Source organism: Mus caroli, unplaced genomic scaffold (assembly GCF_978045245.1).
Source record: "Mus caroli unplaced genomic scaffold, Mus_caroli_1 scaffold_4, whole genome shotgun sequence".
Lineage (NCBI taxonomy): Eukaryota > Metazoa > Chordata > Mammalia > Rodentia > Muridae > Mus > Mus caroli.
Window position 1 is genome coordinate 147,284,302 of NW_028227259.1, and position 24,509 is coordinate 147,308,810.

Genomic DNA, 24,509 nt, shown 5'->3' on the forward strand with positions numbered 1-24,509 from the left:
CATTTAACCCAATCTAGCTAATCTCACATCAACATGGCCAGAGATTTTTTTCCATTGTGAGTCTAAACCGCATCTCTTTGACAACTGACATTGGTTATCACTGGCCCTCGGGAAATGGTTCAAAGGTTAAAGCACCTGCCCAGCAAGTATGGGGATCTGAGTTCAAATCCCAGAACCCATATAAAAAGTCAGGCACAGGAACACATCCATAATCCACCTGCCTCTACCTCCAGAATGCTGGGTTAGAGACCCTGTGCCACCACGCCCAACTAAAATTTAAAAAAGGGGGGCAGGAGCTCAGCGGTTAAGAGCACTGACTGCTCTTCCAGAGGTCCTGAGTTCAATTCCCAGCAACTACATGGTGGCTCACAATAATCTGTAATGGGATCTGATGCCCTCCTCTGGTGTGTCTGAAGACAGCGACTGTGTACTCACATACATAAAATAAACACACAAACAAACAAATAAATCATTTTTTTTAAAGCCAAGCACAATAGAGCCCATCTATGATCCCCCTGCCTCTACCTCCAGAGCACTGTGTTAGAGACCTGTGCTACCATGGCCAGCTAGAATTTAAATTAAAAAGAAGAGGAGGTAGGGCTAGAGAGATGGCTCAAAGGTTAGAGTTCTTTCTGCTCTTTGAGAGGACCCAAGTTCAATTCCCAGCACCCACATCAGGTGACTAACAACTGCCTGTAACTTCGACTTCAGAAAATGGGACACCCTCAGGTTCTATAGGCACCCGTGTGTGTGCACACACACAAACACTTGAAAAGTAGATAGATAGATAGATAGATAGATAGATAGATAGATAGATAATAGATAGATAGATGATTGATAGATGATAGTTAGATGGTAGATTAATAGATGATAGATAGATAGATAGATAGATAGGTGATTGATAGATGGTAGATTAATAGATGATAGATAGATAGATAGATAGATAGATAGATAGATAGATAGATAGATAGATAGATAGATGATAGGTAGAACAGGATAGGAAAGGAAACACTGGCATGGCGTCTGTGGTCTTATAGATAGTGATCGCATGCCTGGGCCCTGGTGGTGGGCAATGCCGTGGCGGTGTAGATAGCAACCGTGGTGCAATGGCCACAGCCCATGTGTGCTCACTAGTCTCTCCTGGTGTCTTCCCACTTAGCAGTAGAGGAGCCTGTGCCAGACGACCGCTACCATGCCATCTACTTTGCCATGCTGCTGGCTGGCGTGGGCTTCCTACTGCCATACAACAGCTTTATCACCGATGTGGACTATCTTCATCACAAGTACCCAGGTGGGTCCCTCCTCCACCCACACAGCCCTCAAAGACATCTCAGCACCCTCTCCCTGGCTGGGGCCTTCTGAGAATCCCAAGGGGCGGGACCCCACCTGAGGATGTTGCCTGGAGACACTGCAGATTACAGCATGGATGAATACCTGTGGTGGGACCTTTATTTGGGGAGCGTAGTAGTTACTTTTCTCGTTGCTATGGTAAAATGCCTGACAAAAAGCCATTGAAGGGAGGAAGGGTTTATTCTGACTCAGTTTGCCAGATACGGTTCACCCTGAGAGCAAAGGCATGGCAGCAGGCAGGGAAGGCACCGTGATCAAGGCAAGAGTCTGGCTGTTCATACTGCTGTCACACTCCTATAAAAACCCAAGGCCCTCCTCTGGTGATTCACTTCCTCCAGGGAGGCTAAAGGTTCCACAGCCTTCTCAAAACAGCGCCACCTGCTGGGGATCAGGTGTTGCAACATGTGGAGCCCATGAGGGACATCTCACATTTAAACCTCGACAGGGAGTAGAGTCGTTTATGGACCTGTGTGTGGAAGCTGAGTTAGCCAGGGACCACCGTGGCAGACAGAGAACCTCAGCTCCCCTGGCAATTGTTGAGTGAACTCAGCCTATCCACCGATTTACTCAGAAGTCAGCCCCTCAGGGAGGGTGAAGAGTCTTTGCAGGTGATTGAGGAGGCCGGAAGTTCCTCTCTGAGTCACTGTCCCTCTTCTATCCAGGGACCTCCATCGTATTTGACATGAGCCTCACCTATATCCTGGTGGCATTGGCGGCTGTGCTCCTAAACAACGTTGTGGTGGAGAGGTTGAACCTGCACACCAGGATCACCACAGGTAATCCTCTTTCCAGAGACTCCAGGCTCCTCCTTCGAGCTCCTAGCCCATGGCATCTGCCCACCCAGCTTCCCAGCCCCACCTGTGAAACAGGTGCTTTCTCTAGGACCAGTGCAGCCTTTGTGGTTGGAATCAGAGTAAGGACAAGTACAATGGCACCGTCTCTTGTACATCCCTAGGTCCTTACATAAGCCCTCCCTTTATCCATAGATTTAGCCCCAGTGGCTCCTTCTCCAGGAAGCTCACACCATTTCCCTGTAGACCAATTTTTCTTTCTTCCTTTTTTTTCTTTTTCTCTTTTTTCTTTCTTTCTCCCTTTCTCCCTCTCTTTCTTTCTTTCTTCTCTCTCTTTCTCTTTCTTTTTTCTTCTTTCCTTCTTTCTTTCTCCCTTTCTTTCTCCCTTTCTTTCTCCCTTTCTTTCTTTCTTTCTTTCTTCCTTTCTTTCTTTCTTTCTTTCTTTCTTTCTTTCTTTCTTTCTCTCTCTCTCTCTCTCTCTCTCTCTCTTTCTTTCTTTCTTTCTTTATTTCGGTTTTTTCAAGACAGGGTTTCTCTGTGTAGCCCTGGCTGTCCTGAAACTCACTCTGTAGACCAGGCTGACCTCGAACTCAGAAATTCACCTGCCTCTGCCTCCCAAGTGCTGGAAGTAAAGGTGTGCACCACCACACCTGGCTTAGACCAATTTTTCTCAACCACCCTGACACTGCTGCAACCCTTTAATACAGTTCCTCTCGTTGTGGTGACCCCCAATGAAATAAAATGATTTTCATTACTACATTATAACTGTAAACTTGCTACTGTTATGAATCATAATGTAAATATCAGTGGTTTTTGTTGATCTCCGGTGACCCCCTGGGAAAAAAAATCAGTCAACCCTTATGGGGGTCGCGACCCTCAGGTTGAGAACCACCCATTGTAGACTCTTCTGGTGTCTTTTACCTGCCTAATATTGGGGGCTGTCGTGCAGGTAGCCACGATGTCTGAGATTTACCTCTCTGGAAGATGGCGGAAGGTGAAGTGCTCGCAGCCGGTATCTCACTGTGCTCTCACAGCTTCTCTGCTCACGCCCTGCAGGCTACCTCCTCGCCTTGGGTCCCTTGCTCTTTATCAGCATATGCGATGTGTGGCTGCAGCTCTTCTCTCACGACCAGGCTTACGCCATCAACCTGGCCGCCGTGGGCACTGTGGCCTTTGGTTGCACAGGTAGGGAGTGGGGCCGGGATGCATCAGGAGGACTGAGCCCAAGCACCCTGTGGCTCTGTACAGGTGGCACACTGTACAGGATGAGTCACCCTAGTTCTGGGCATGCGTCCATACACCCAGAGTGTGCATGCACACAGGCTGTCACATACACTAAGGTCACTCTCAAGTGGCTCAGGGAGGTGCAGCTACCTGGTTCTCTTGAACCCCTGATTCTGACCCTCCTGTTTCCACCTCGTTAGTGCTAGGATTAAAAGTATGCACGCGCGCACACACACACACACACACACACACACAATCCAGTTTGTGCAGTGCTAGGCGTGGGACTAGGGCTTCATGGATGTTAGGCAAACTCTATTCTAACTAAGCCACACCCCCAAAACCACTCCCCTCTTTATTGAGACAGGATCTCATGTGGTCCAGGCTGGCTTTGAACTCCTAATCCTGTTGCCTCCAGCTCCCAACATTACACGTGTACACAGATCTCTCTTGCCTTTGCTGCATGGTCCAAACCCATCAGAAGTGGAGGTGGAGGCTGTGTTCCAGGCAGCCACTATAGGGTGGGGAGAGTTTAGCTTGACAGCCCTATTTCAACCGATAGCCTCTGTCACTGCAGCTGGAAGAAAGGCTGAGAGTAAGCTCGCCCTGTCTCATCCAGCAAGGGTCATGTATCAACTCTGCTCCCATTAGCCAGGACTTGTCAGTGACATTGAACCCCAGGGGCAGGAAGGTGACCGTGCTCCCTAAACTTTTTGGGGCAACACTGTTTCTTTCCTGTGTTTCTGTATGGCCGTGGTAAACCTCACATTGCCTCTGGTGCGAATTCCTGCCTTCTAGTGCCAACATAGCACAGAAGGTCCACACTTGCCTCCGAGGCAATCAGAGGCACAAGGTATCTGACCACGTCCCCCTCTCTCTTAAGTGCAGCAATCTAGCTTCTATGGCTACACGGGATTACTGCCCAAGAGGTACACGCAGGGTGTGATGACTGGAGAGAGTGAGTATTGAGACCCTTCCCCCAAGGGGCACCGGTCTGGGGACACCATTGGGCATGCTCTGGTTGGGGAAGTGAGCCGGAAAGGCACACGCTGGACTATGGATGGGGACTATGGACGGTGAAGGATGGACCCCCGGGGTGGGAGGGATATGTGCACACACCTGTGTATGCCAGGGTTCTAGAGTGTGAACAGCGTGTGAGGTTGGGAAGTCATAGCTGCAGTAAGCTTGGGGACAGGCATATTTTGTGTGTCTGTTGTGTGACTTTTCCCTGAGGGATATGAACAGATAGGGCATACATTCTGCACAACAACAACAACAACCAGCCCCACCCCATCTAGCTTTGGAGAGTTCATTTGACTGATTCACAGGAGTGTGGATAACACAAAGACAGCTGCACTGAGAAGCCCACCCCAGCCCAGGTTACGTTAACTCAGGACAGCGGTGTACCCTGGGCTCCCGGCACAGCCTGAAGGCAGCTCTGCTGTGGGGAGACTCCCCTTTCCATGGCAATTGTTACTGGTTGGCTAATCTTGAGAAGGGGCCTTGAGAATCTTGTGCGGTTCAGCTGGACTTGCAATCTTTATATCTTTATTCCCTGAGTCTTTTTGAGCCCCTCCCCCCTTCCTCTAAGAGGACGTGTTTCAACTTTGGAAATTTGCAACATTGTATGTGTGTGAGTGCATGTGCCTGGGCAAGTGTGCTGAGGCTTGGCTTGCTCAGGCCTGTATCAGCTGGCTCCACTCAGGACCAAGCCTTTCTCAGATCCTTCCCATTCACCAACCACCCTGCTTAGTACTTAATTGCTTGTCTGCAAAGCCACCTCCCAGATTCCCCTTTCTGATACCCAGCACCTTGCTCAAGCCTGAATTTTTTTTTTTTTTTTTTTTTTTTTTTGGTTTTTCGAGACAGGGTTTCTCTGTATAGCCCTGGGTGTCCTGGAACTCACTTTGTAGACCAGGCTGGCCTCGAACTCAGAAATCCGCCTGCCTCTGCCTCCCGAGTGCTGGGATTAAAGGCGTGCGCCACCACGCCCGGCACTCAAGCCTGAAGTTTATCCAGTGCTCAGACCCCAAAAGACCCCTAGACATGCCCTCCGGGTACAGTCTGAGTCTACTAGGTCTTGCCTTCTATTCTGTAGCTAGTCACAATGAGACAAGCAACCGGGCTTAGCCAGTGCCATCCTCAGAGGCTGCTCTCCATGGCCCCTCCATGGCAGCCTGCTGTGGGCTCCTTCTGCCACGTGCTGCCTGGTACATCAAACCGTACCACATAAGGCTAACTTCTGGGAGGCGGCCAGCACACAGGTGGCTTTGCAAGCCTGCAGATTTTTTGTGGTTGGGCTGAGACAGGGTCTCTTGTAGCCCAGGCTGGCTTGCAACTATGTATAGCTGAGGATAACCTTGAACTCCTGATGCCCCTGCTCCCGATTCCTGAGTGTTGGGGTTCTAGGCACGTGCCGCCCTACTATCTTTACACTGTGTTGGGACCAGGATGCCATGCACGCTTAACAAAAACTCTACCAACTGAGCCACGTTCACACCCGAAACCGGTAGATTTTTACAGTGGAATCTGTGAGGCTGGCCCATGAGGATGGTGGATCCCTTTGGAACTGTAATGCAGTAGCCGAGAGCTCCCCTGAGACAGACTTGTTCAGAGCCCTGTCCATCTTCATCAGCACATGGTGGACAGAACAAGTCCTGCCTCACATTGCCCTGTGGCTGTGGGTTGAACTCAGGCAAACCTTCATGGGTTATCTGCGGCCAACTTGCCCACCCTGACACCCTCCTCCAGCTGGCCCTTGCTCTGGGGGTGGGAGGGACCTCTCAGTATTTCACACGTGCTCAAGCCTCTTACCTGTTTGATGTGCTCGCTCTCAGTCCGTGTGCCTGGCTCCTGTGTACTGCAGACTTAACTGCAGGCTCAGCTGTCCCCTTCCAGGATAAGATGCTCCGATCCTTCCCCCTCTCACCACATCCTCTGCCCGGGCGTACACCCTGTACCACTGTTATGTGTTTCTGTGTCTTGTCTGTGGCCTCTTGCCATCAAGCCTAGGAAGGCAGGAGCCTTGTGTCCTCCTTGTAGGGAGCAGCTCAAGTCAAGGCAGGATGCCCAACAAGAGCCTAGTGATGGTGCCCATGGTGTGTGAGTGGATGGCAGAATCAGACAGGGGTTGTGGGGGGGCCCTGGGGGAAGGGGAGCTGAAGCAGGCTGGATGGATAGACAGAGGGGTGGGGCTGGTGAGAGCAGATTCATCAGGGCTGGGGGCAGGGAGACAAGGAGAGGGGTTGCAAGTGGCTGGAGAAGGCTTAGAGAGAAGCCCAGACAAGATGGAACTGGTAACTGGTGGGGCTTGGCAATGTAGGGAGGGGCTAGGAGGAGCCAAGGCTTGGACAGGGTGCAGGCTGTGGGGTCTTGTAGGATGATGGGCCAGTATGGACCAGGTGCTGTGGGTGGGGGGCCCGGGACAGTAGGAGGATGGAGCGGAGAGGACCCAGTGAGGAAGGGCTGGTGGATGGGGTGGAGTGGGGTGGAGCAAGGGTGGTAGAGCATCAGAGGGTGGCGCGGGTGATAGAGGCTTCAGGAATGTTGATGTGCCACTGCCTCCCTCCAGGCACGGCAGGGGTGATGATCTCTCTGAGTCGAATCCTCACTAAGCTGCTGCTCCCGGACGAGCGGGCCAGCACCATCATCTTCTTCCTGGTGTCTGCGGGCTTGGAGCTCCTGTGCTTCCTGCTGCACCTGCTGGTGCGGCGCAGCCGTTTTGTGCTCTACTATACCACTCGGCCCCGTGACAGCCGCCCCGTCCGGGCAGGCTACCGAGTGCACCATGATGTCGCATCCGGAGACATCCACTTTGTAAGTGTCGTGGCCTGGCCTGGCCTCCTTCTCCCACACAGGCGCCTGAAGAGTTCCTCGTCGGCCCTGTTATTGATCCCTCAGTCTCGAGCTGCAGGTTTGTTTCTGTACCCTGAGAAATTCCATTCTGTGGATCACCTTCCATGACACCCTGTTGGGACAGTAGGAAGTGAGGGCTTTCCAGCCTATGGCCAGGGAGAAGAGCCCGGGATCTGTGGTAAATTAACAGAACCTCAAAAGTAGGATTAATGGAAGCCAGGGGACTCCTATAATGAGCCCCCTTCCATTACAGCTCAGGAGTTGCCTCTGTGAGGACCCGAACATAGATCATTACTTCGTTTTTTTTCCTTTTTAAATATTTTTTATTAGGTATTTTCCTCATTTACATTTCCAATGCTATCCCAAAAGTCCCCCATACCCTCCCCCCCCATCCCTCTTCCCACCTACTCCCACTTTTTGGCCCTGGCGTTCCCCTGTACTGGGGCATATAAAGTTTGCATGACCAATGGGCCTCTCTTCCCAGTGATGGCCGACTAGGCCATCTTTTGATACATATGCAGCTAGAGACAAAAGCTCCGGGGTACTGGTTAGTTCATATTGTTGTTCCACCTATAGGGTTGTAGTTCCCTTCAGCTCCTTGGGTACTTTCTCTAGCTCCTCCATTGGGGGCCCAGATCATTACTTCTTACTACCAACTCCTTGGATTAGCCGATCTGCAGTTCTGCAGTTCTGGAAAGCTAGAGCGCCATCTGGTGGTCACATTCTGCATTACCCTTCCACCCAGCTCCAGCCCAGGTTCCAGGGCTGTGTGACTTAAGGCTCTGTGACTTAAGGCTGGGCGGAGGGAAGCAGGGCAGGTAAATAGTATCCCTTGATAAGGAAGTGCATACAGCAAGTGCTAACTTAATGTCTAGATGACTGTGGCTCCACCATTTGCTCTGGGTATCTGACCCATGACTCCCATCATTCTTTGACACACAGGAGCACCAAACTCCAGCCCTGTCCAGCAGCAGGTCCCCGAAGGAGAGCCCGGCTCACGAGGTGACCCACAGTAACAGTGGAGTCTACATGCGTTTTGATGTGCCCCGGCCACGAGTCAAACGAAGCTGGCCCACCTTCAGAGGTAACTGTGATACTGTGGAGTCCGGTGGCGTCCGTGGCTGTCACCCGGGCTGAGACAGCAGGGGCCCCATGAGCGCCAGCCTCTAACATTCCTCACTCCCCTCCCCCCAAGCCCTGCTGTTGCACCGATACGTCGTGGCGCGGGTCATCTGGGCCGACATGCTGTCCATTGCGGTAACCTACTTCATTACACTGTGCCTGTTTCCGGGCCTGGAGTCCGAGATCCGCCACTGCGTGCTGGGGGAATGGCTACCCATCCTGGTCATGGCCGTGTTCAACCTGTCAGACTTTGTGGGCAAGGTGAGCCACAGGGTGGCTTTGGGGAACCCTAGGAAGGCTCTGGTATTTCAGGCTGAGGGTACGGGTGGGAAGAATGGTAGCTGTGAGTGTCACCATCTCTAACACTGTCCTATGGAGTATGGCCCCTGCCTGGTCTCTTTGGTATCAACTGTGCTTCAGGCTAGAATCAGCCCTGATTCTCCTGCCCCACAGTCACTCGTGGATCTGTCTGAGGATGACACAGGCACAGGCTGCCAGCTGGGCAGCACATCTGTCACACAAGTAGGTAGGGCACTCCAGTGGCACCCTAGCCATGCTGCAGCTCATGTCTCTTTGCAGACAGCTTGCTGAATACTGTGGAGTATGCAGAGTGGGACCCAGGACCTTGGCCTTGTGGGGCAAGCATTCTACCACTGAGCTACACTACAAGCCCTTCACCAGGAGTGCTCTAGAATCCCCCAGTGAGGGGCTGGGGCGTGGCTCAGTGGTAGATCACCTGCCTAGAATCCCCAGTGAGGGGCTGGGATGTGGGTCAGTGGTAGAGCCCCTGCCTAGAATCCTTTAGGGAAGTATTGGGAGGGACCAGAGGCATAGCTCACCATTAGAGTGTTTGTCTAGCATATTCCAGGTTTCACCTTCTATCACCAGTACTGTAAAGGGGGCAGGTTATGAGATGGTGCGGCCCTTGTGAGGTAAGCTGGACCCAGTCAAGGTTGTCAGGCACAGGGTGTAACTGGAGGGCCTGGCTGGCAGAGAGACGGGCTCATGGCTGGGTGGGTAATCCCAGACTCCCTGCTCTCTGCAGATCCTGGCAGCCCTGCCTGTGGACTGGCGGGGCACTCACCTGCTCGCCTGCTCTTGCCTGCGTGTGGTCTTCATCCCCCTCTTCATCCTGTGTGTGTACCCCAGTGGCATGCCCGCCCTCCGCCACCCTGCCTGGCCCTGTGTCTTCTCGCTGCTAATGGGCATCAGCAATGGCTACTTTGGCAGTGTGCCCATGATCCTGGCAGCTGGAAAAGTGAGCCCCAAGCAGCGGGAACTGGCAGGTAAGACCCATGGGACCCACGTACGTAAGGGCTTGAGCCTGTACACCTAGCGCTCTCCTAAGCAGCGGGACATGATGCTGCCCACATTTGCGGGGTTACAGTTCTGAGATAGAGATGGCCAATAAACCGAGGCAACAGACAGATGTGTTATGTCTCACGGTTGTAAGTCCTAGGGGCTATTAGTCTGAGAAGTTAGGGCAGATGCAAGGACTGGGGAGCCATGATGTAAAGAGAACAATCTTGCAAGATTTTTCTGAGAAGATGGCTTTTGAGCAAAATCCTGGAGGAAGAAATGAGGAAGACAGATACAGGAAGCTGTAAGGAATGGCATCTAAGCAGAGGGAGCCATGTGTGCAAAAGTCCTGAGACATGGCCCAGTGGTAGAGCACCTGCCTAGAATCCCCCAGTGAGGGGCTAGGGGCGTGGCTCAGTGGTAGAGCATTTGCCTAGAATCCCCCAGTGAGGGGCTGGGGGCGTGGCTCAGTGGTAGAGCATTTGCCTAGAATCCCCCAGGGAGGGGCTGGGGGCGTGGCTCAGTGGTAGAGCATTTGCCTAGAATCCCCCAGGGAGGGGCTGAGGGCGTGGCTCAGTGGTAGAGCCCCTGCCTAGAATCCCCCAGTGAGGGGCTGGGGTGTGGCTCAGTGGTAGAGCACAGTCTCACAGTCTATGGAGCCCTGGCAACTGTCACCACAGTGCACACGTGAGAAGCCATGGCCACAGAGATTGTCTAGCACAGTGCAGCCTCAGCCCCTCTAACTCAACCCACTCTCGTCCACAGGAAACACCATGACTGTGTCCTACATGTCGGGGCTGACCCTGGGCTCTGCCGTGGCCTACTGCACCTACAGCCTCACCCGAGATGCCCACGGCAGCTGCTTTCAAACAGCCACCGCCGCCGCCAATGACTCCATCCCTGTCGGTCCCTGAGCCGGGCCCACCCGATCCTGCCCCCTGCCCAGGAAGAGCTGCCTGGGCCAGTTACCCCAAGGCCTGAGGACCCTCCCACCCCTGCCTCAGTGCCTGCGGGGTCCTGGCCACCTCCTAAGCCACTAACGCCACCTTGCCACCTTGTCCCAGTTGCCCAAAACAGCTGGAACTTGTCTTCACCGCCCAGGGCACTGCCTCCCCGTGTCCTTGTTTGGTCAGATACCTGCCCTTCACCCTCTGTGTCCAGAGGCCCAGCATCTGTCACACATCATGGTGGCTCAGCATCTGTCACACATCATGGGGGCGCTTATTGAGTCTCAGAGCCACTCGGAATGACTGGCCACAGTCTGAGCTGACTCCCTTCAGTGTGACCCCACTGTGTGGTCCCATGGTCTTCGATGTGGTTTTCATTTACTGGTCAGGGGGGCACCTCCCTGTATTAGAAATCTTGGAGGAAAGTCCCCAACTCCATTCCGTCCCTTTCTCGTTCTTAGACACTTCTTCACAACCCTCCCCCTGCCCCCACACACATAAAGCATCAAGTCTGGAAAACTCATTCCTAGGTCTACGCAGGCCTCCTGTAGTCATAGCAACAGAGATGACCTAGGTGCACCCACCTTAGGTGGAGAAATTCCCCATGCACCCTCCCCCCCCCCCCTTAGAGCACAGGCTAAGGGCCACGGCTAACAGGGACGTCCCATTTCTTTCCTGTTCCATTCAACTTATTCATCATGCAGGGACAGCTGAGGTCCACTTGTGACCTAGGCTGCCCCACTCCTGTCCACTGAGAGTCAAGTGATGACATGACACACTTGAAACCCTGGCAAGTGGCTGCAAGGTGAGGATTGGACTCGTGGGTGCCACGATCGGCTGGAGGACCTCCTGCCAAAGAGAGCTTTTGCTGAGCCGGGACACTTGCCTCTCCACACACTGTGGCCCCAGCTGTGACCACCCTGTACCAGTCCCTGCTGTGTCCTGTCTACCTGTGTGTTCTCTGACTACCGCACTGGCCATTAAAGATGGCAGAGACTGCCCACCGCTGTCCTGAGGACGTGTTTGTGGGGGGAGGCCTGGGAAGTGAGCCACCGGGTAGGGTGGGGAGATTAAAATGGGGTCCTGATGGGGTGTCTTCCCCACAATGCTGACACACTTGTGGTCCCACCTGTCCTGAGCTAGCTGTTTTTAGAACTGATGATTGCCTAGTGCTGAGCGCCTGGGGCTTGCACTGGCCTTAGCAACCGCTGCCCCTGCGAGGACAGGAAAATATATGGATTTCTGCATCTGGCTCACAGGAAGAGCTCAAAACGGGGAGTGTACTGGTCCTGGCTCTACCCACTCTGGGTCTGGGAGGCAGGCTGCTCAAAGCCAGTAATGAATTCTTCCCAGTTACAGTTCCCAGTTCTGGTGACAATTTAGACCTCTTCTCTTCTCTTCTCTTCTCTTCTCTTCTCTTCTCTTCTCTTCTCTTCTCTTCTCTTCTCTTCTCTTCTCTTCTCTCTCTTCTCTCTCTCTCTCTCTCTGTGTGCACACGCGCGTGCATGTCTGGTGACAATTTAGAGACATATTCTCTCTCTCCCTCCCTGTGTGGTGTTGCTGTGTGTGTGCATGTGTGTGCGGTGTGCGCTTGTGTGCACAGAAGCAAGAAGACAACCAATGTCCATTATTACTACACCATCTTGTCTCACCTAACCTGCTCCCCAACATTTAGGTTAGACTGGCTGGCCAGTGAGCCCCTAGAATCCACCTGTTACCAGCCCCGCTAGCCATACTAATTTCTAGAAGAGAGTTCTGTGGATTCAAACTCAGTCCTCCTGCTTGTATAGCTAATGCTGTTACTCACTGAGCCGCCTCCCCAGGTCCAGGTCCAGAGGCCTCCTTTCCCTGTTCTGCATCTCCAAAGAATGGAATTGGAAAATGGGGACTTGAAAGTCCTGTAGCCTCAGAGACTTGCTATGCAACCCTTGAGGGTCCCAGACCAAGGCTGTGGTAATACCACAGGTGGACGCTAGATGGCAACAGTGCGATTCTTCCCACTCACCACCTGCTTCCTTGCAACCTCTAGCCCCGCCTTCCCACGTTACCACTAGTTGCCACCCCCCACCCTGTCTATCCGTGCAGATTTACACTTCTGGCTGGCCAGTCCTCCAATCTAGCTTCCACAGGCCCCAGAACTATTCCCCACCCAGACACGGGTGTGTGACCCTGACCCTTCCGCATGTGGGCTGGACCCCTATGTTTGCCTGGATGTGGAGGCCAGCGGGCATCCTGAGGTGTCAACCCTCACGCACTACCCACTCTGTGACAGGTTTTCACTGACCTGGGGCTTGCTGTTTGGCTGGACTGGCATACTCAGCACTGGGCTCCCGGGGGGGGGGGGGGCGCAGGGCACAGCCATGCCTGCTTGCTTGCGTTTTATGGTTATGGGACTCAGGCAGGCATCTTCCTAAACACCTGTAGCTCTGAGAAGGTTTTAGATTTATGTGTTTTGCCTGCATGTATGTATGCACCACATGAAGCCTGGTCAGAAGAGGGCGTCAGATCCTTAGAATTAGAGTTACGTATGGTTGTGGGCTGCCGTGTGGGTACTGGGTACTGAACTCAGTTCTTCTGCAAGGGCAACAGGCACTCCTAACTCCGGCGCCATCGTCTCTCCAGGCCCTTGCTCTTGAATTTTAAACAAGACAGATCACCTTGGCTTCGAGAACTTCCTGAAATGCTGGACCAAACTCATCTCTGTGCCCAGTAGAGCAGCTGTGCCCTCTAGTTTGCCGCCCCCTCCCCGGCACGTGGGGCTCCTGTCACTGACAACCAGTGTTGTGTGGTTCCAGCCTCCCTCCATCTTTGGGCGCTCCAGAACAGGAGCCCCGCCTGGATCCTCTACACCAATTCTACCATTCATTCCAGGACCCCAAAATAAGTCACTCCGAAGACATAGTATTTTTCCAATTAAATTTTTTTCTTTTCTCTTTTTCTTTCCTTTTTTTTTTTTTATGAAAAAAGATCACACAGAATTTGCCAACAAACAAAATTCCAAAAGAAACTTTAAAAAAAAAATCAGGAAACAGTAATTACCCCCCACCCCCAAAAGAAAAGAAAAAACAAAACCGAAATCTGGCTTTTCCTTCCTTCAAGATTGTCTGCTCAAAGCCTCCGGGGACCCCACTGGGGTCTGGCAGGCACAGGGGGGCTGGTTAAGTGCTTCGGGCTGAGCTGGGGGCTGGGCTCGGGCCCCCTCTTTCTATTTCCATCTCTCATCCATTTGGGGGCACATACAGTACACATGGGCAGGGGTGAGGGTACAGGGGAGTGGGGGGAGGCATGAAGCCGGTGCTAGACATTCACGATCTAACAGGAAATAAAAAATAATATTCTGCACGTCAGAATGTGTTTTTTTTTTATAATTTCATAGCTATTTTTCACAGTTTTAAAAAGTTTATATATATATTTATATATATTTATCTTTATATATATAATTAAAAAGTTGACTCCATTTAAAGGTGTATGATACAGGGGCAGGCTACAGTAAACTGTACAGGTAACCTTTCGGATCCTCCTGGTGGAGGGGCCGGGCGGGCCGTGCCGGGCGTGGGCGCGGATTTCAGCACCATTGGGGATTTCTGTAGTGTAAGGGTCTGGGCTGGGGGGCCCAAGGGGTATGGTGACGCTCCTGGGCTGCCCTCCCTGCCTTGTTCCCCAATTCCAGGCTGTCCTGAGAGGGTGGAGGCCGGGCATGCGGACGCCCGGATTCCCCGGGTGATTGGTGAGGCTGGCTGGCGTTGGGGCCCCCCTGGCCCATGGTAGGAGGTCTTGGATGGGCTCCGTGCTGGGTGTGGCTGAACTCTACACCAAACACCAGTTTGGGTCCTTGGAACTCTCCCTTACCCCATCCACAGAATCAAAGAGTCTACACAGGCCCAGAGCTCAGAGGGCAGCCTCATCGAGTGCAGACAAAGTGCCGGAGGGAAGTCCTCCTCGCTGAGGTGACCCTGAGGGGACAGCAGAGCCGGACCCTGATAGCTGAGGTTGGGGGGAAATCTCAGCATGAGGGCACCAGGGGATGACCAGAAAGGGTCTGGAAATGTGTGCACATGTGTGCACACACGTGCATGCATACGGGCACACACATGTACACACTCACACTTGCCTGGGGCGTCCACCTGGCCACATGCACACGCCCACAAGCACACTGGCATGCACACAACACACGTGGTCCCGCGCCATGGCAGTGGTGGGGAGGGGGGGGTCTCTGTGGGCCCCGCTGGGTGGGCGGCGCTCAGCAGAGCACAGGCACGCCGTCCGTGGAGAAGATCATGCCTGTGGTGGGCTCATAGGTGCCCGCGAGGTAGTAGAGGCCCTCGCTGTCCTGGTATTTCTTGGTCTTCAGCATCTGTTCGTACTGCTCCAGGCCCACCACCAGGCACTTGTGGGACACTGTCTGCACATCATTCTCATCCACGTGGGAGGACTGGTACAGGGCACGCTGTGGGGACACAGTGGGTGTTAGGGACTGGAGGGAACCCTCCTGGATCAGGGAGACCCTGGGATGCCCTAAGGGCAGAGACCTGGAGACAGAGACAGAGCGATAGAGAGACAGATGGGAACAAAGAGGGACAAGCAACAGATGGAGAGACAATGACAGAGACCAAGAGAGATGAAGAGATGGAGGGAAACAGGTAGCAAGGGGACACAGGATGACATAATGCCATCCCCGTTGTGTTCAGAGCCCCAGAAGCCTTGTAGCAGCAGACGGGTGTGGTAGTCCGCCTGAAATCTCAGCCTTGGACCACAGAGACAGGACCTTTGGAGCAAGCTGGCTAGTAAGACCAGCTGTATCAGTGAGCTCTGGGTTTGGTGTCAGGAAGTCTCCCAATGGTGACAGTGAACCTCTACCCACATCCGCATGCACACTCGCCACCACAGGTACCAAAGTGTGTGTGTGTGTGTGTGTGTGTGTGTGTGTGTGTGTGTGTACACAGGAAAGAAAAGTGAGAGACACAACAGAAGAAGAGACAAACAGATATACCTGCAAATGCCAGAGCAAGACACAGAAAGGAAAGGGGCACTAGGAGATGAGGAGACACCAGGACAAAGGCAGATTCAGTGAGCAGATGGGACAGAGACACAGACTCCAGCAGCCCAGAGCCACAGATGAGAGAGAGGGGTGGGGGAGGCAGGGAGGGAGGGAGAGAGGAAGGGAGGCCAGGAGGGACAGAGCAGAAAGCTTGAGGCCCACCCCATCTGGACGGAGCTTGCCCTCAGTCAGCACCAAGAGCCCACCGCTGCTTCTCACCTCCATGAAGTCCTTCCTCTGGCTGGAGGCCCGCAGGACTGCAGGGAGGCTATGCCCCGACTTCTGGTCCCAGTGCTGGGGGGAGGGAGGGATGAGAGGAAGTCTTAGCCTTGTTTTCCTCCCATCTGAGATTCCAGGCCCACTGTACAAACTCCCTTCCCACCGGTAGGGCCACTGTTCCCAGCATGCCCAGCCACAAATGGTGTAATGGTTTTTTTTTTTGTTTGTTTGTTTTTAAGATTTATTTGTTATATGAAAGTACACTGTAGCTGTTTTCAGACACCCCAGAAGAGGGCATCAGATCCCATTACAGATGGTTGTGAGCCACCATATGGTTGCTGGGAATTGAACTCAGGACCTTCGGGAGAACAGTCAGTGCTCTTAACCGCTGAGCCATCTCTCCAACCCGGTGTAATGGTTTTAAATTGCCAATTTGATTCTACCTAGACTTATCTGGGAAGAGTCTCAATCAGGCACTTAGTAGGGCTGGGTTGTTGGTACATCTCATGGGGATTATATTGATTTTGTTAATTAAGACCTAGTCCACTGTGGGCGGTTCTATTCCCTGCACAGGGAACCTTGGACTACAGGAGTAGAGGAAGCAAGCTGAGCACTAAGCATGAACGTGTTCGTTCTCTCTGCTCCTGACTGTCAACAGTCAAGCTGCCTCATGCTCCTGCCACTGTGACTCCCCACAAAGCTGATCTATCTATCTGTCTGTCTATCTATAACAAAGAACTGTCAGCTAAAAGAAAATCCTTACTCCTGCTTTCCGGCAGGGTATTTTATCACGTCAACAGAAATGAAACACCATGGGTCTACCTTTACACACCAGGGTCTCTTTCAGTTCCCACCAGGGACACTCACCTGGCCCTCATGGAACTGCTTGCCCGGGCTGGTCTCCTCTGGATGGTAGAACCACTTGACACGAACCACCATATTGTTGCCCCAGGACTCCCACATGCTCTGGATCCGGCCAATATAGGGCAGGTTGGGGCGGCCGGCTGACAGGAAGACTGCACAGTCGCCGATTCGGATCATCTCCTTGCCTCGGACGATGGCCTTGTAGAAGAGCTTGCGAGCCTTGCCTTTCATGCCTCGCCGCTGTGGGACGTGAAAAATCACAGCTAGAGTCCAGCACTGTGCCCAAAGCCACAGAGCCAAAGGCAAGGCACCCCACCAGGCAGTCTGGGCAGATCTGGATCCCCGATCCCTGGACCTGAGTCACCTGCCATGAACCCTTGGGGTCTGCATGGAAGGGGTGCCTTAGCCTCAGCTTGGAAGCGTTCCCGCCTACCCCTGAGTTGACACTTAAGGTGCTACTGCGGGAGTGGAACACAGTTTAGAGCTAGTGTCTGACAAGAGTTAACAAGTAACAGGAGGTGCGGTCTTAAAAGGAGCTATCAGGCCTCTGCTCTTTGCTCTCTATCTCTTGCCAGTCAAGAATAGCTTCTGCAGCGTGTGCTCCTGTATTAGCTGAGCCCTCTCGCGGGCGCGATGGAGCAGGAACCAGCACATGGTAGGTGGAGACAATGAGCCAAAACCAACCTTTCCTTTTCACAAGCTGATCATCTCAAGTAGTTTCTCCTAGCAACAAGGGGGAGTGTACGTGTTTGTGTACACGTACACATGCATATATGAACATGCAGGTTACATGTATGTGGCAGGCAGAGGGATCTTCCTTTATTCTCTCCATCCACCCATTGTGTGTGTCTTTGTGCGTGTGCATCTGAGTGTGCAGATGCCCACAGAGGCAGGAGAAAGGAGAAAGGTTTCAGAGCCTTTGCAACTAAAGTTACCGGCCTTGGTGAGCCACCAATGTAGGTGCTGGGATTCAAACCCTGGCTCAGTGCTTTAGTAATTTCTGAGCCATTTCTCCAGCCCTTTGGGCCTTCTTTCTTTCTTGGAGACAGAGCCTCATGATGTAGCCCTGGCTGTCCTGGAAACTCACTATGTAGACCAGGCTGGCCTCGAACTCACAGAGGTAAGCCTGCTTCTGCCTGCTGAATGCTGGAATTAAGGACACATGCCACAGGCTCTCTCACTGAGCCTGGAATTCCTCAATATGCCACTGAAAAGGGGCGGGGGGGGGTAAAGAAAAAGCCCTTGACTCTGAGATTACTGAATCCCCACCTCTCCAGCCTCACTGAACTTAGGAGCTGATGACACACATGAGCCAGGGTGTCCGCAAACACTGAGGGAGGCCACCAGGTACCCCCAAACTGTCCCTATTAATCCCCAACTCCTATCTCTGCTGAAGTAGCACAACTGGGCAGAAAAGGGGTTCCAACCGCTAGGGACACCCGACAGAGCTGGACACACAGCCTGGGGGCGCTGGCCTAGGCACAGGGAGGCTAAGAGCAAGTCCAGGATGGGCCTGTGAATAGGGAAACCCTACATGTGAGCCTGGCTACTAAAGCTCAATTACTGACTATTCCCAGAGCCTCTGGTGTAGGTCTTGGCTACCCAGGATGGAGTTACTGAGAAGAGGTGAGGAAGCGGTAGGGCGGGACTTGTGAGGTCAGTAGGTCATTAAGGAACACCCTCAAGGGAGTTCAAGGCCTAGGACGCCCCCCTTTTTCTTTGCTGCCTGCTGGACCTGCTATGAGCAGTTTATTCCTGGATGGCTTCCTCACTAGGACACCCAGCACTTCACAGGAGACTAGAGCAATGGTGTCTAGGACTGGTGCTGGGCTCACGCAGCACGCAGGGAGCCCTGGCTTCCATCCTCAGGATGTCACCACGAGGACATGGTAGTACGTGGCTGTAACCCCAGTATGCAGGAGGATCAGGCACTCAAGTTCGTCCTCAGCTATACAGAGAGAATGTTGTTACTGTGAGGGAGGGGAACCTGGGCAACACACTGGGCTCTGAATCTCTCCACCCACAGGCATGGGTGGACATGGAAGCTTCCAGAATAGCTCCTGGCAATACCCTCACTGGAAGTGTATCCATGAGTACCTTGTCCCATGTATACTGCATGTATGTGTGGGTGGACACGTATGACTGTATTCCTGTGTAGTCCTATGTCATGGGTTCACATCCCTGTGCTTCATTTATAATCACTTTCCTCACTGCTACCCACATACCTGATAGATTAAACAAAAAAAAAAAAAAGAAGAAAGACTTTGTTTTGTTGTTATTTTGAGACAGGGTTTCTCTGCGTAGCCCTGACTGTCCTAGAATTGGCTCTGTAGACCAGGCTGGCCTCCAACTCAGAGATCCACCTGCCTCTGCCTCCCTCTCAAGTGCTGGGATTACAGGCGTGCACCACTGCCTTTCCTAGCAAGAAAACTTTAAAAAAAGGAGGGATGATGTATTTTGGCTCATGGTCTCCAAAGGTCTACTTCAGGGTTATTTGATACGACGTGCTTGGGTAAAACTGCTGGCCAGGAGAGAATGTGGCAGCTGTTCACGTCTCAGTTGACCAGGAAGACAGGAAGTGGTCAGCAATAACAACCGCATCCTCGGGACCCACCCTGCCAGGGTTCCACTTTCCACAAGTTTCTACAACTTCCAACATGGCGCCACTACCGTGGATGGAGTATTCCAAACATGGCAGTGTGTGGTTGGTGGGAGTCAGCACTGTTCAATTCATTATCGCACCCGTGCATGCACGTGTGTGCCTGAATGTGCATCCGTGTGAACACTTGGTGCCAGGATGCACGAGCAGGTGTGTGCACATGTACCTTTGGCATATGTAGGTTGATAGATGATGAGAGTGGGTTGGGGGTGTGCTTAGAACTGGCTTCTGGAGGACCATTCCCAACTGTCAGGGAAGAGTTATGACCCCCAGTCTGCCACACAGAGGCTGCTTGCTTAGAGTCTACACAGGGTGCGAGCCGGGGGAAAGGTGTTCACTCTGGTCATTTGCTGCTTCAGGGTTCGGAACTTGAGGTTCAAAGGCAGGGTGATATGACAAGCAGGCTGGCTGCTGAGGGGTTTGGAAAGCCCTCTTTCTCTGGCTTGAGCATCATAGGAGAGCCTGTGTGGGTCTCTGCAGGGTTCACACTCAGCTTCAAAATGAAGGCTGTGAAATATGAGAGCAGGGCCACTCTGTACAGGACGTGGAACTCTGGGTTAAAGTGAATTTTGGAACCCAGGGTGCTCCTTCTGGAACTCAGGTCCCCCTCACCCCATGATTCCCTTCTAGGAACTTTACCTGGGTGGGCTTGCCAAACCACTTCCAAAGCTGCCGGGCAGGTAAGAAGGCTGCGATCTTAGGCCTGTTCTCCACAGACGGCAGCCGCTGCCGCTTGGCCAGCTCCTTGGTGGTAGGCAGGTGTACGCCTTCTCTCTTCTTGGGTCGGCTCTTGGCCCCAGCCCCAGCCTGGGTCTTGGGCTGAAGAGTCTGCTGGGGCTGGGGTGGGGGCTGGGGCGGTGGCTGGGTAGTGGTGGGTGCCTTCTTGCCTGGGGAGTGGGCAGAGGAGCGTGCCTTGCTAGGTGGCTTGGATACCTTCGTGGGGAGCGCTGGCTGGGTAGAGGGACCAGCGGCGGGTGCAGGGGCTGCTTCGTCATCTGAGCTGCAAGAAGAGTCCTCGTCTGTGGTGGAAGAGGAAGAGGAGGAAGAGGAGGAAGAGGAAGAAGAGGAGGAAGAGGATGAAGAGGAGGAAGAGGAGGAGGAAGAGGAGGAAGAAGAAGAGGAGGAAGAAGAGGAGGAGGAAGAGGAGGAGGAGGCAGGAGAAGAGGCCCTGGAGCTCGCAGCACTGCAGGTCCGGCCCCCTGCACCCCGGCCATCCTCCCTGTTCTTCTCAGCATCCTCCTCGCCTTCTGTCTCTGAACCGCTGCTGCTGCTGCTACTGCTGCTGCTGCTGCTGCTGCTGCTGCTGCTACTGCTACTGCTGCTGCTGCTGCTGCTGCTGGAAGTGGTCTCTGACTCCTCTGCCCCATCTTGTTCAGCCTGGGCCTTGTCTGGGTTTTTGGAGCTGCCAGGATCTTCTAAAGGAAGACCTGGCCCGGGCTCCTGAGTGAGGTCTCCATCCAGACCCTTGGGCCAGGTGGCCTTGGGCTCACTGCTGCCAACAGCTGGTGAGTAGCTGCCCAGGCTGAGCAACCCTGTGGACTCCGGCCAACCCCCCGGCCCTGGATCTTCCCGCAGGAGGAGGGCCTCTTTGGCCTTCTTGCTTTTGGGAGACATGACCCCCTCATGGTCCAGTTTGACAAGCAGTTCGTCATCTTCCCCTGGCCTCCGGGGACCTTTGGCACCGGACCCTTCAGCGGCCCGAGCCTTCTTGGGTTTGGGGCGAGTGGCAGGCATGGTGACAGGCATGGTGACGAGTGGGGCTGTAGTGGGGGTTGGAAGCTCCCCAAAGGGCTCAGGAGTTGCGCAGCTAGAGAAGGTGGGTGGTACGGGGCTGGGCTGTGCAGAGATTGAGCGTGCTTTGGGGGCTCGGGCCCGCTTGTCCACTGGTTCTGGGGTACTCTTCTTAGAATTTGGAGTGCTGATGGGTTCCAGGGCCAAGGGAGCACTGGAGACCTCAGTGGTGGCAGCCCCTTCCTCCAGGACAACAGCTCTGTCTGATGGAGAGATCACAACTGGAGGTCAGGGGTGGAGAACACTGGGAGAAAGGTAGACTTCCTACTGGATGCATGAGGATCTAGTTAGGAGGGCCCGGTGGAAACCTCCGTAGGACCTGGGGCAAGGTCCCTTCCTGTGGAAGCCCCTGGGGTCCTTCAAATGTTCTCCAACTCCTTTAATCATGAAGTGCGCCATAGGAAACTACTCAGTAGCACAGAATTATCCTAAGTCATGTGCGGGAAGCCCCAAGCCCCAGCATCCAATTCCCACCGTGGTTTCATCCTCACACCTCCTAAGTCCGGGAAAACTCACCAGCCTTGGCTTTGGTGCTAGGTTTCCGTCCTCGTCCTCGAGCCTTGCCCCCTGTAGCCTCCTGAGGCCCTGTGGCAGCCCCTTCTTTGACTTCCCCCGTGTCTTTACTGGTCTTCCTGCTACGGCGTTTTGCACTGGGCACTAGGAGTGCTGGGGAGGGCTCAGCACCTACAGGACAGAGGGACAGTGTCTCAGGTGTTACTGACCCAGGCTTCTTGCTTATAGGTGGGATAACCTGAAGCTAACACCTGTTAGGGAGCTCAGAGGTAGAGCCCCTGCCTAGAATCCCCCAGTGAGGGACTCGGGATGTGGCTCAGTGGTAGAGCCCCTGCCTAGAATCCACCAGTGAGGGGCTGGGGCGTGGCTCAGTGGTAGAGCCCCTGCCTAGAATCCCTCAGTGAGGGGCTGGGGGCGTGCCTCAGTGGTAGAGCCCCTGCCTAGAATCCCCCAGTGAGGGGCTGGGGCGTGCCTCAGTGGTAGAGCCCCTGCCTAGAATCCCCCAGTGAGGGGCTGGGGTGTGGCTCAGTGGTAGAGCCCCTGCCTAGAATCCCCCAGTGAGGGGCTGGGGTGTGGCTTAGTGGTAAAGCTCTTATCTAACTCGTACAAAGAAGAGAAGAAACAAAGAAGAAAACCAAATGCCACCCTGAGGCCAGAGATGTGTGGAGGGAACCTTGACAACACTGTGCAGGCAAGTATGTGCTGCTAGGTAGCCAGGCAAGGGCCTAGGTATGTGGACCCCAGCTGGGCTTTTCAGGGACCCCTCCCTCTTGTCCCCCACGGCATAGGTTCCTCACTCACATTGGATTTTATAGTCAGGTGGCAAGAGGCGGATGTGTGAGAGGGGAATCCTGCCTGTGTCTCCGTCATCAAACTCCACGGTGATCAGGTCTCCGTCGTCTTCCAGGTCCAGCAGCCCTGAGGAGAAGGGCAGGTCAGGGAGACTCCTGGGACTACAGCCTGTGTCACCGAGGCACAGCCCTCGAGGACTTGGGGTGTATACATAGGTATGCAAGTGTGGGAGTAAAGAGCCTCACCAGTCAAGGATGGAGAGTCGGCTCTCTCATTTCTGGCTCTGTTTCTTACACTCCAGGGCTACAGATGAATGACCATCTACATCTCTGGGTCTCCTCATCCACAAGTCCCAAAGCCACTATGAAAAGCCTTACCAACTACATAAGCTCTGAGTGTCACAGACAGGGAGTGAGGCACAGGTCTACATTCTAGAACATTCCATAGAAGCAGAGTCACAGTTGATGGTGGTTCTGAGTTGAACCTCATGCGTGTCGGACAAGCATTCTACCAACCAGCCACATCCTAGGCACTGTTCTTACTTTTATCTGTTGAGACAGGGCCTCACTTGAAGTTGTCCAGGCTGGCCTTGAACTAACTCTATAGCCCAAGGAGGCCTTGACCTTGTGATCCTCCTGCCTCAACCTCCTGAGTACCTGACCAAGTCTGGATAACTTTGGCTTTACTCTTCTGAAGGGAGACAAAGTCAATCAGGGTAAGGTCAAAGCCAACGATACAGGAGACCCCAATACCTACTGAAGGAATCCATACAAGCAGGATGAATAGAAAGATCTGAGCAGCTCTAGACCAAGAGGTACTGGGTATATCCAGATACTAAACATGGGGACACACCAGCCCGTCCTAATATGCAAACGCTAATGCCAAATCCTCAAAGACACGGGTCCTGTGGCTCTGCCCAGTTGAGGAGAAAGGACCTATCCATGCCAGTATTGGGGAAGCCCCAAGCAGACGCTTCGCCCCCCCCCCCCCCCCACCAGCACGCAGAGCTCCAGACTGGCTCTTCAATCTCTCTCTTCACCAAGGATCAACAAAGATGCCTGGGCAACCTCTAATTAGAAGAAGAGGAGGGGACACAGAAGGCGAAAAGCAGCCGAAGAAATCCAAACAAACGAACAAAAGGCCCCGTGTGAGAGTCTTCAAAAATCTGATGTGCTGACGGAGCAAAGATTTCCTTGAAAATTAACCCTCAAGGGAGAGGAGAAAGCCAAGCCGAGAGTATTGGTGCAAGCCTATAATCCCAGCACTCAGAGCCTGAGGCCGGAGGATGACAAGTTTGAAGACAGGCCTGGTAGGCAGACGTGCTTGCTGAAAAGCCTGAAGTCATGAGCTACAGCCCCAGGACCCAGTCCAGCAAACCGTCCCCTGACCTCCACATGAACGCCTGACATGTACAGACCTGTACTTCCTGTGCACGCACACACTGTGAACTGCAGAACTAGAGACCATGAAGCAGATTAAAATGATTCAAAAGAGAGAGAGAGAGAAACAAAATGAGCCTCTCACAAAAATTAACCAATTACTGGCTTGGGTTATTTATTTATTTTTTTTTTTTTGGTTTTACGAGACAGGGTTTCTCTGTGTAGCCCTGGTTATCCTGGAACTCACTCTGTAGACCAGGCTGGGACAAAGCAGGTTTTAGATGAAGAAAAGCTTAATCCCAGGCATGGTGGTGCACATGTGGTCGCAGCATTACAGGACACAGAGCCATGCAGATCTCTGAGTTCAAGGTCAATCTTCAGAACAAGTTCCAGGAAAGTCACACTTAGGCAGTGAGGGAGTCGGGAAACAGAAAACTGGTAATAGAATGAGGGGGTCGGGGGGGGGGGGGCGGCACGTTCTAGCCCCAGAAAGCAGCAGAACTTGGTAGCTTTGGTCATGTGTCTCTGGCTTTGTAGTCAAGAAGAGAAAGAGACTACTAGGACAACTGATGCTGGTTAGCTGAAGCTAAGAAATTAACGGTGATTAAGAAGAGACCAACATCACAGAGGTGAAATCTTCGAAGAGTTTTCTGAGAGCACAAAGAAGGT

The 24,509-nt window shown here is 53.3% G+C and overlaps 2 protein-coding genes across 10 annotated transcripts in view; one reads left to right on the forward strand and one right to left on the reverse strand.

Moving 5' to 3' along the window:
• Slc29a4 (solute carrier family 29 member 4) overlaps positions 1-11,234 on the forward strand; it is a 29,724-nt gene extending 18,490 nt beyond the window's left edge. The window contains exons 3-11 of one of the 2 annotated variants that reach the window (XM_029477758.2): positions 1,160-1,291; positions 2,013-2,126; positions 3,198-3,326; positions 4,246-4,320; positions 6,934-7,178; positions 8,160-8,301; positions 8,413-8,600; positions 9,385-9,625; positions 10,404-11,234. In XM_029477758.2, the coding sequence (XP_029333618.1) occupies positions 1,160-1,291; positions 2,013-2,126; positions 3,198-3,326; positions 4,246-4,320; positions 6,934-7,178; positions 8,160-8,301; positions 8,413-8,600; positions 9,385-9,625; positions 10,404-10,552 (1,415 nt within the window). In that variant the 3' untranslated portion in view covers positions 10,553-11,234. The remainder of the gene's footprint in view (positions 1-1,159; positions 1,292-2,012; positions 2,127-3,197; positions 3,327-4,245; positions 4,321-6,933; positions 7,179-8,159; positions 8,302-8,412; positions 8,601-9,384; positions 9,626-10,403) is intronic. The other variant, XM_085836339.1, reaches the window with a different exon arrangement.
• A 2,285-nt stretch (positions 11,235-13,519) lies between these two features.
• Positions 13,520-24,509, reverse strand: part of Tnrc18 (trinucleotide repeat containing 18) — a 93,805-nt gene continuing 82,815 nt past the window's right edge. For 7 of the 8 annotated variants that reach the window (XM_029477002.2, XM_021161707.3, XM_029477004.2 and 4 more), the window contains 6 exons: positions 22,471-22,587; positions 21,673-21,840; positions 20,005-21,359; positions 16,710-16,946; positions 15,843-15,917; positions 13,520-15,032 (listed from right to left, as the gene is read on the reverse strand). In XM_029477002.2, coding sequence (XP_029332862.1) covers positions 14,826-15,032; positions 15,843-15,917; positions 16,710-16,946; positions 20,005-21,359; positions 21,673-21,840; positions 22,471-22,587 — 2,159 coding nt within the window. In that variant the 3' untranslated portion in view covers positions 13,520-14,825. The remainder of the gene's footprint in view (positions 15,033-15,842; positions 15,918-16,709; positions 16,947-20,004; positions 21,360-21,672; positions 21,841-22,470; positions 22,588-24,509) is intronic. The other variant, XM_085837400.1, reaches the window with a different exon arrangement.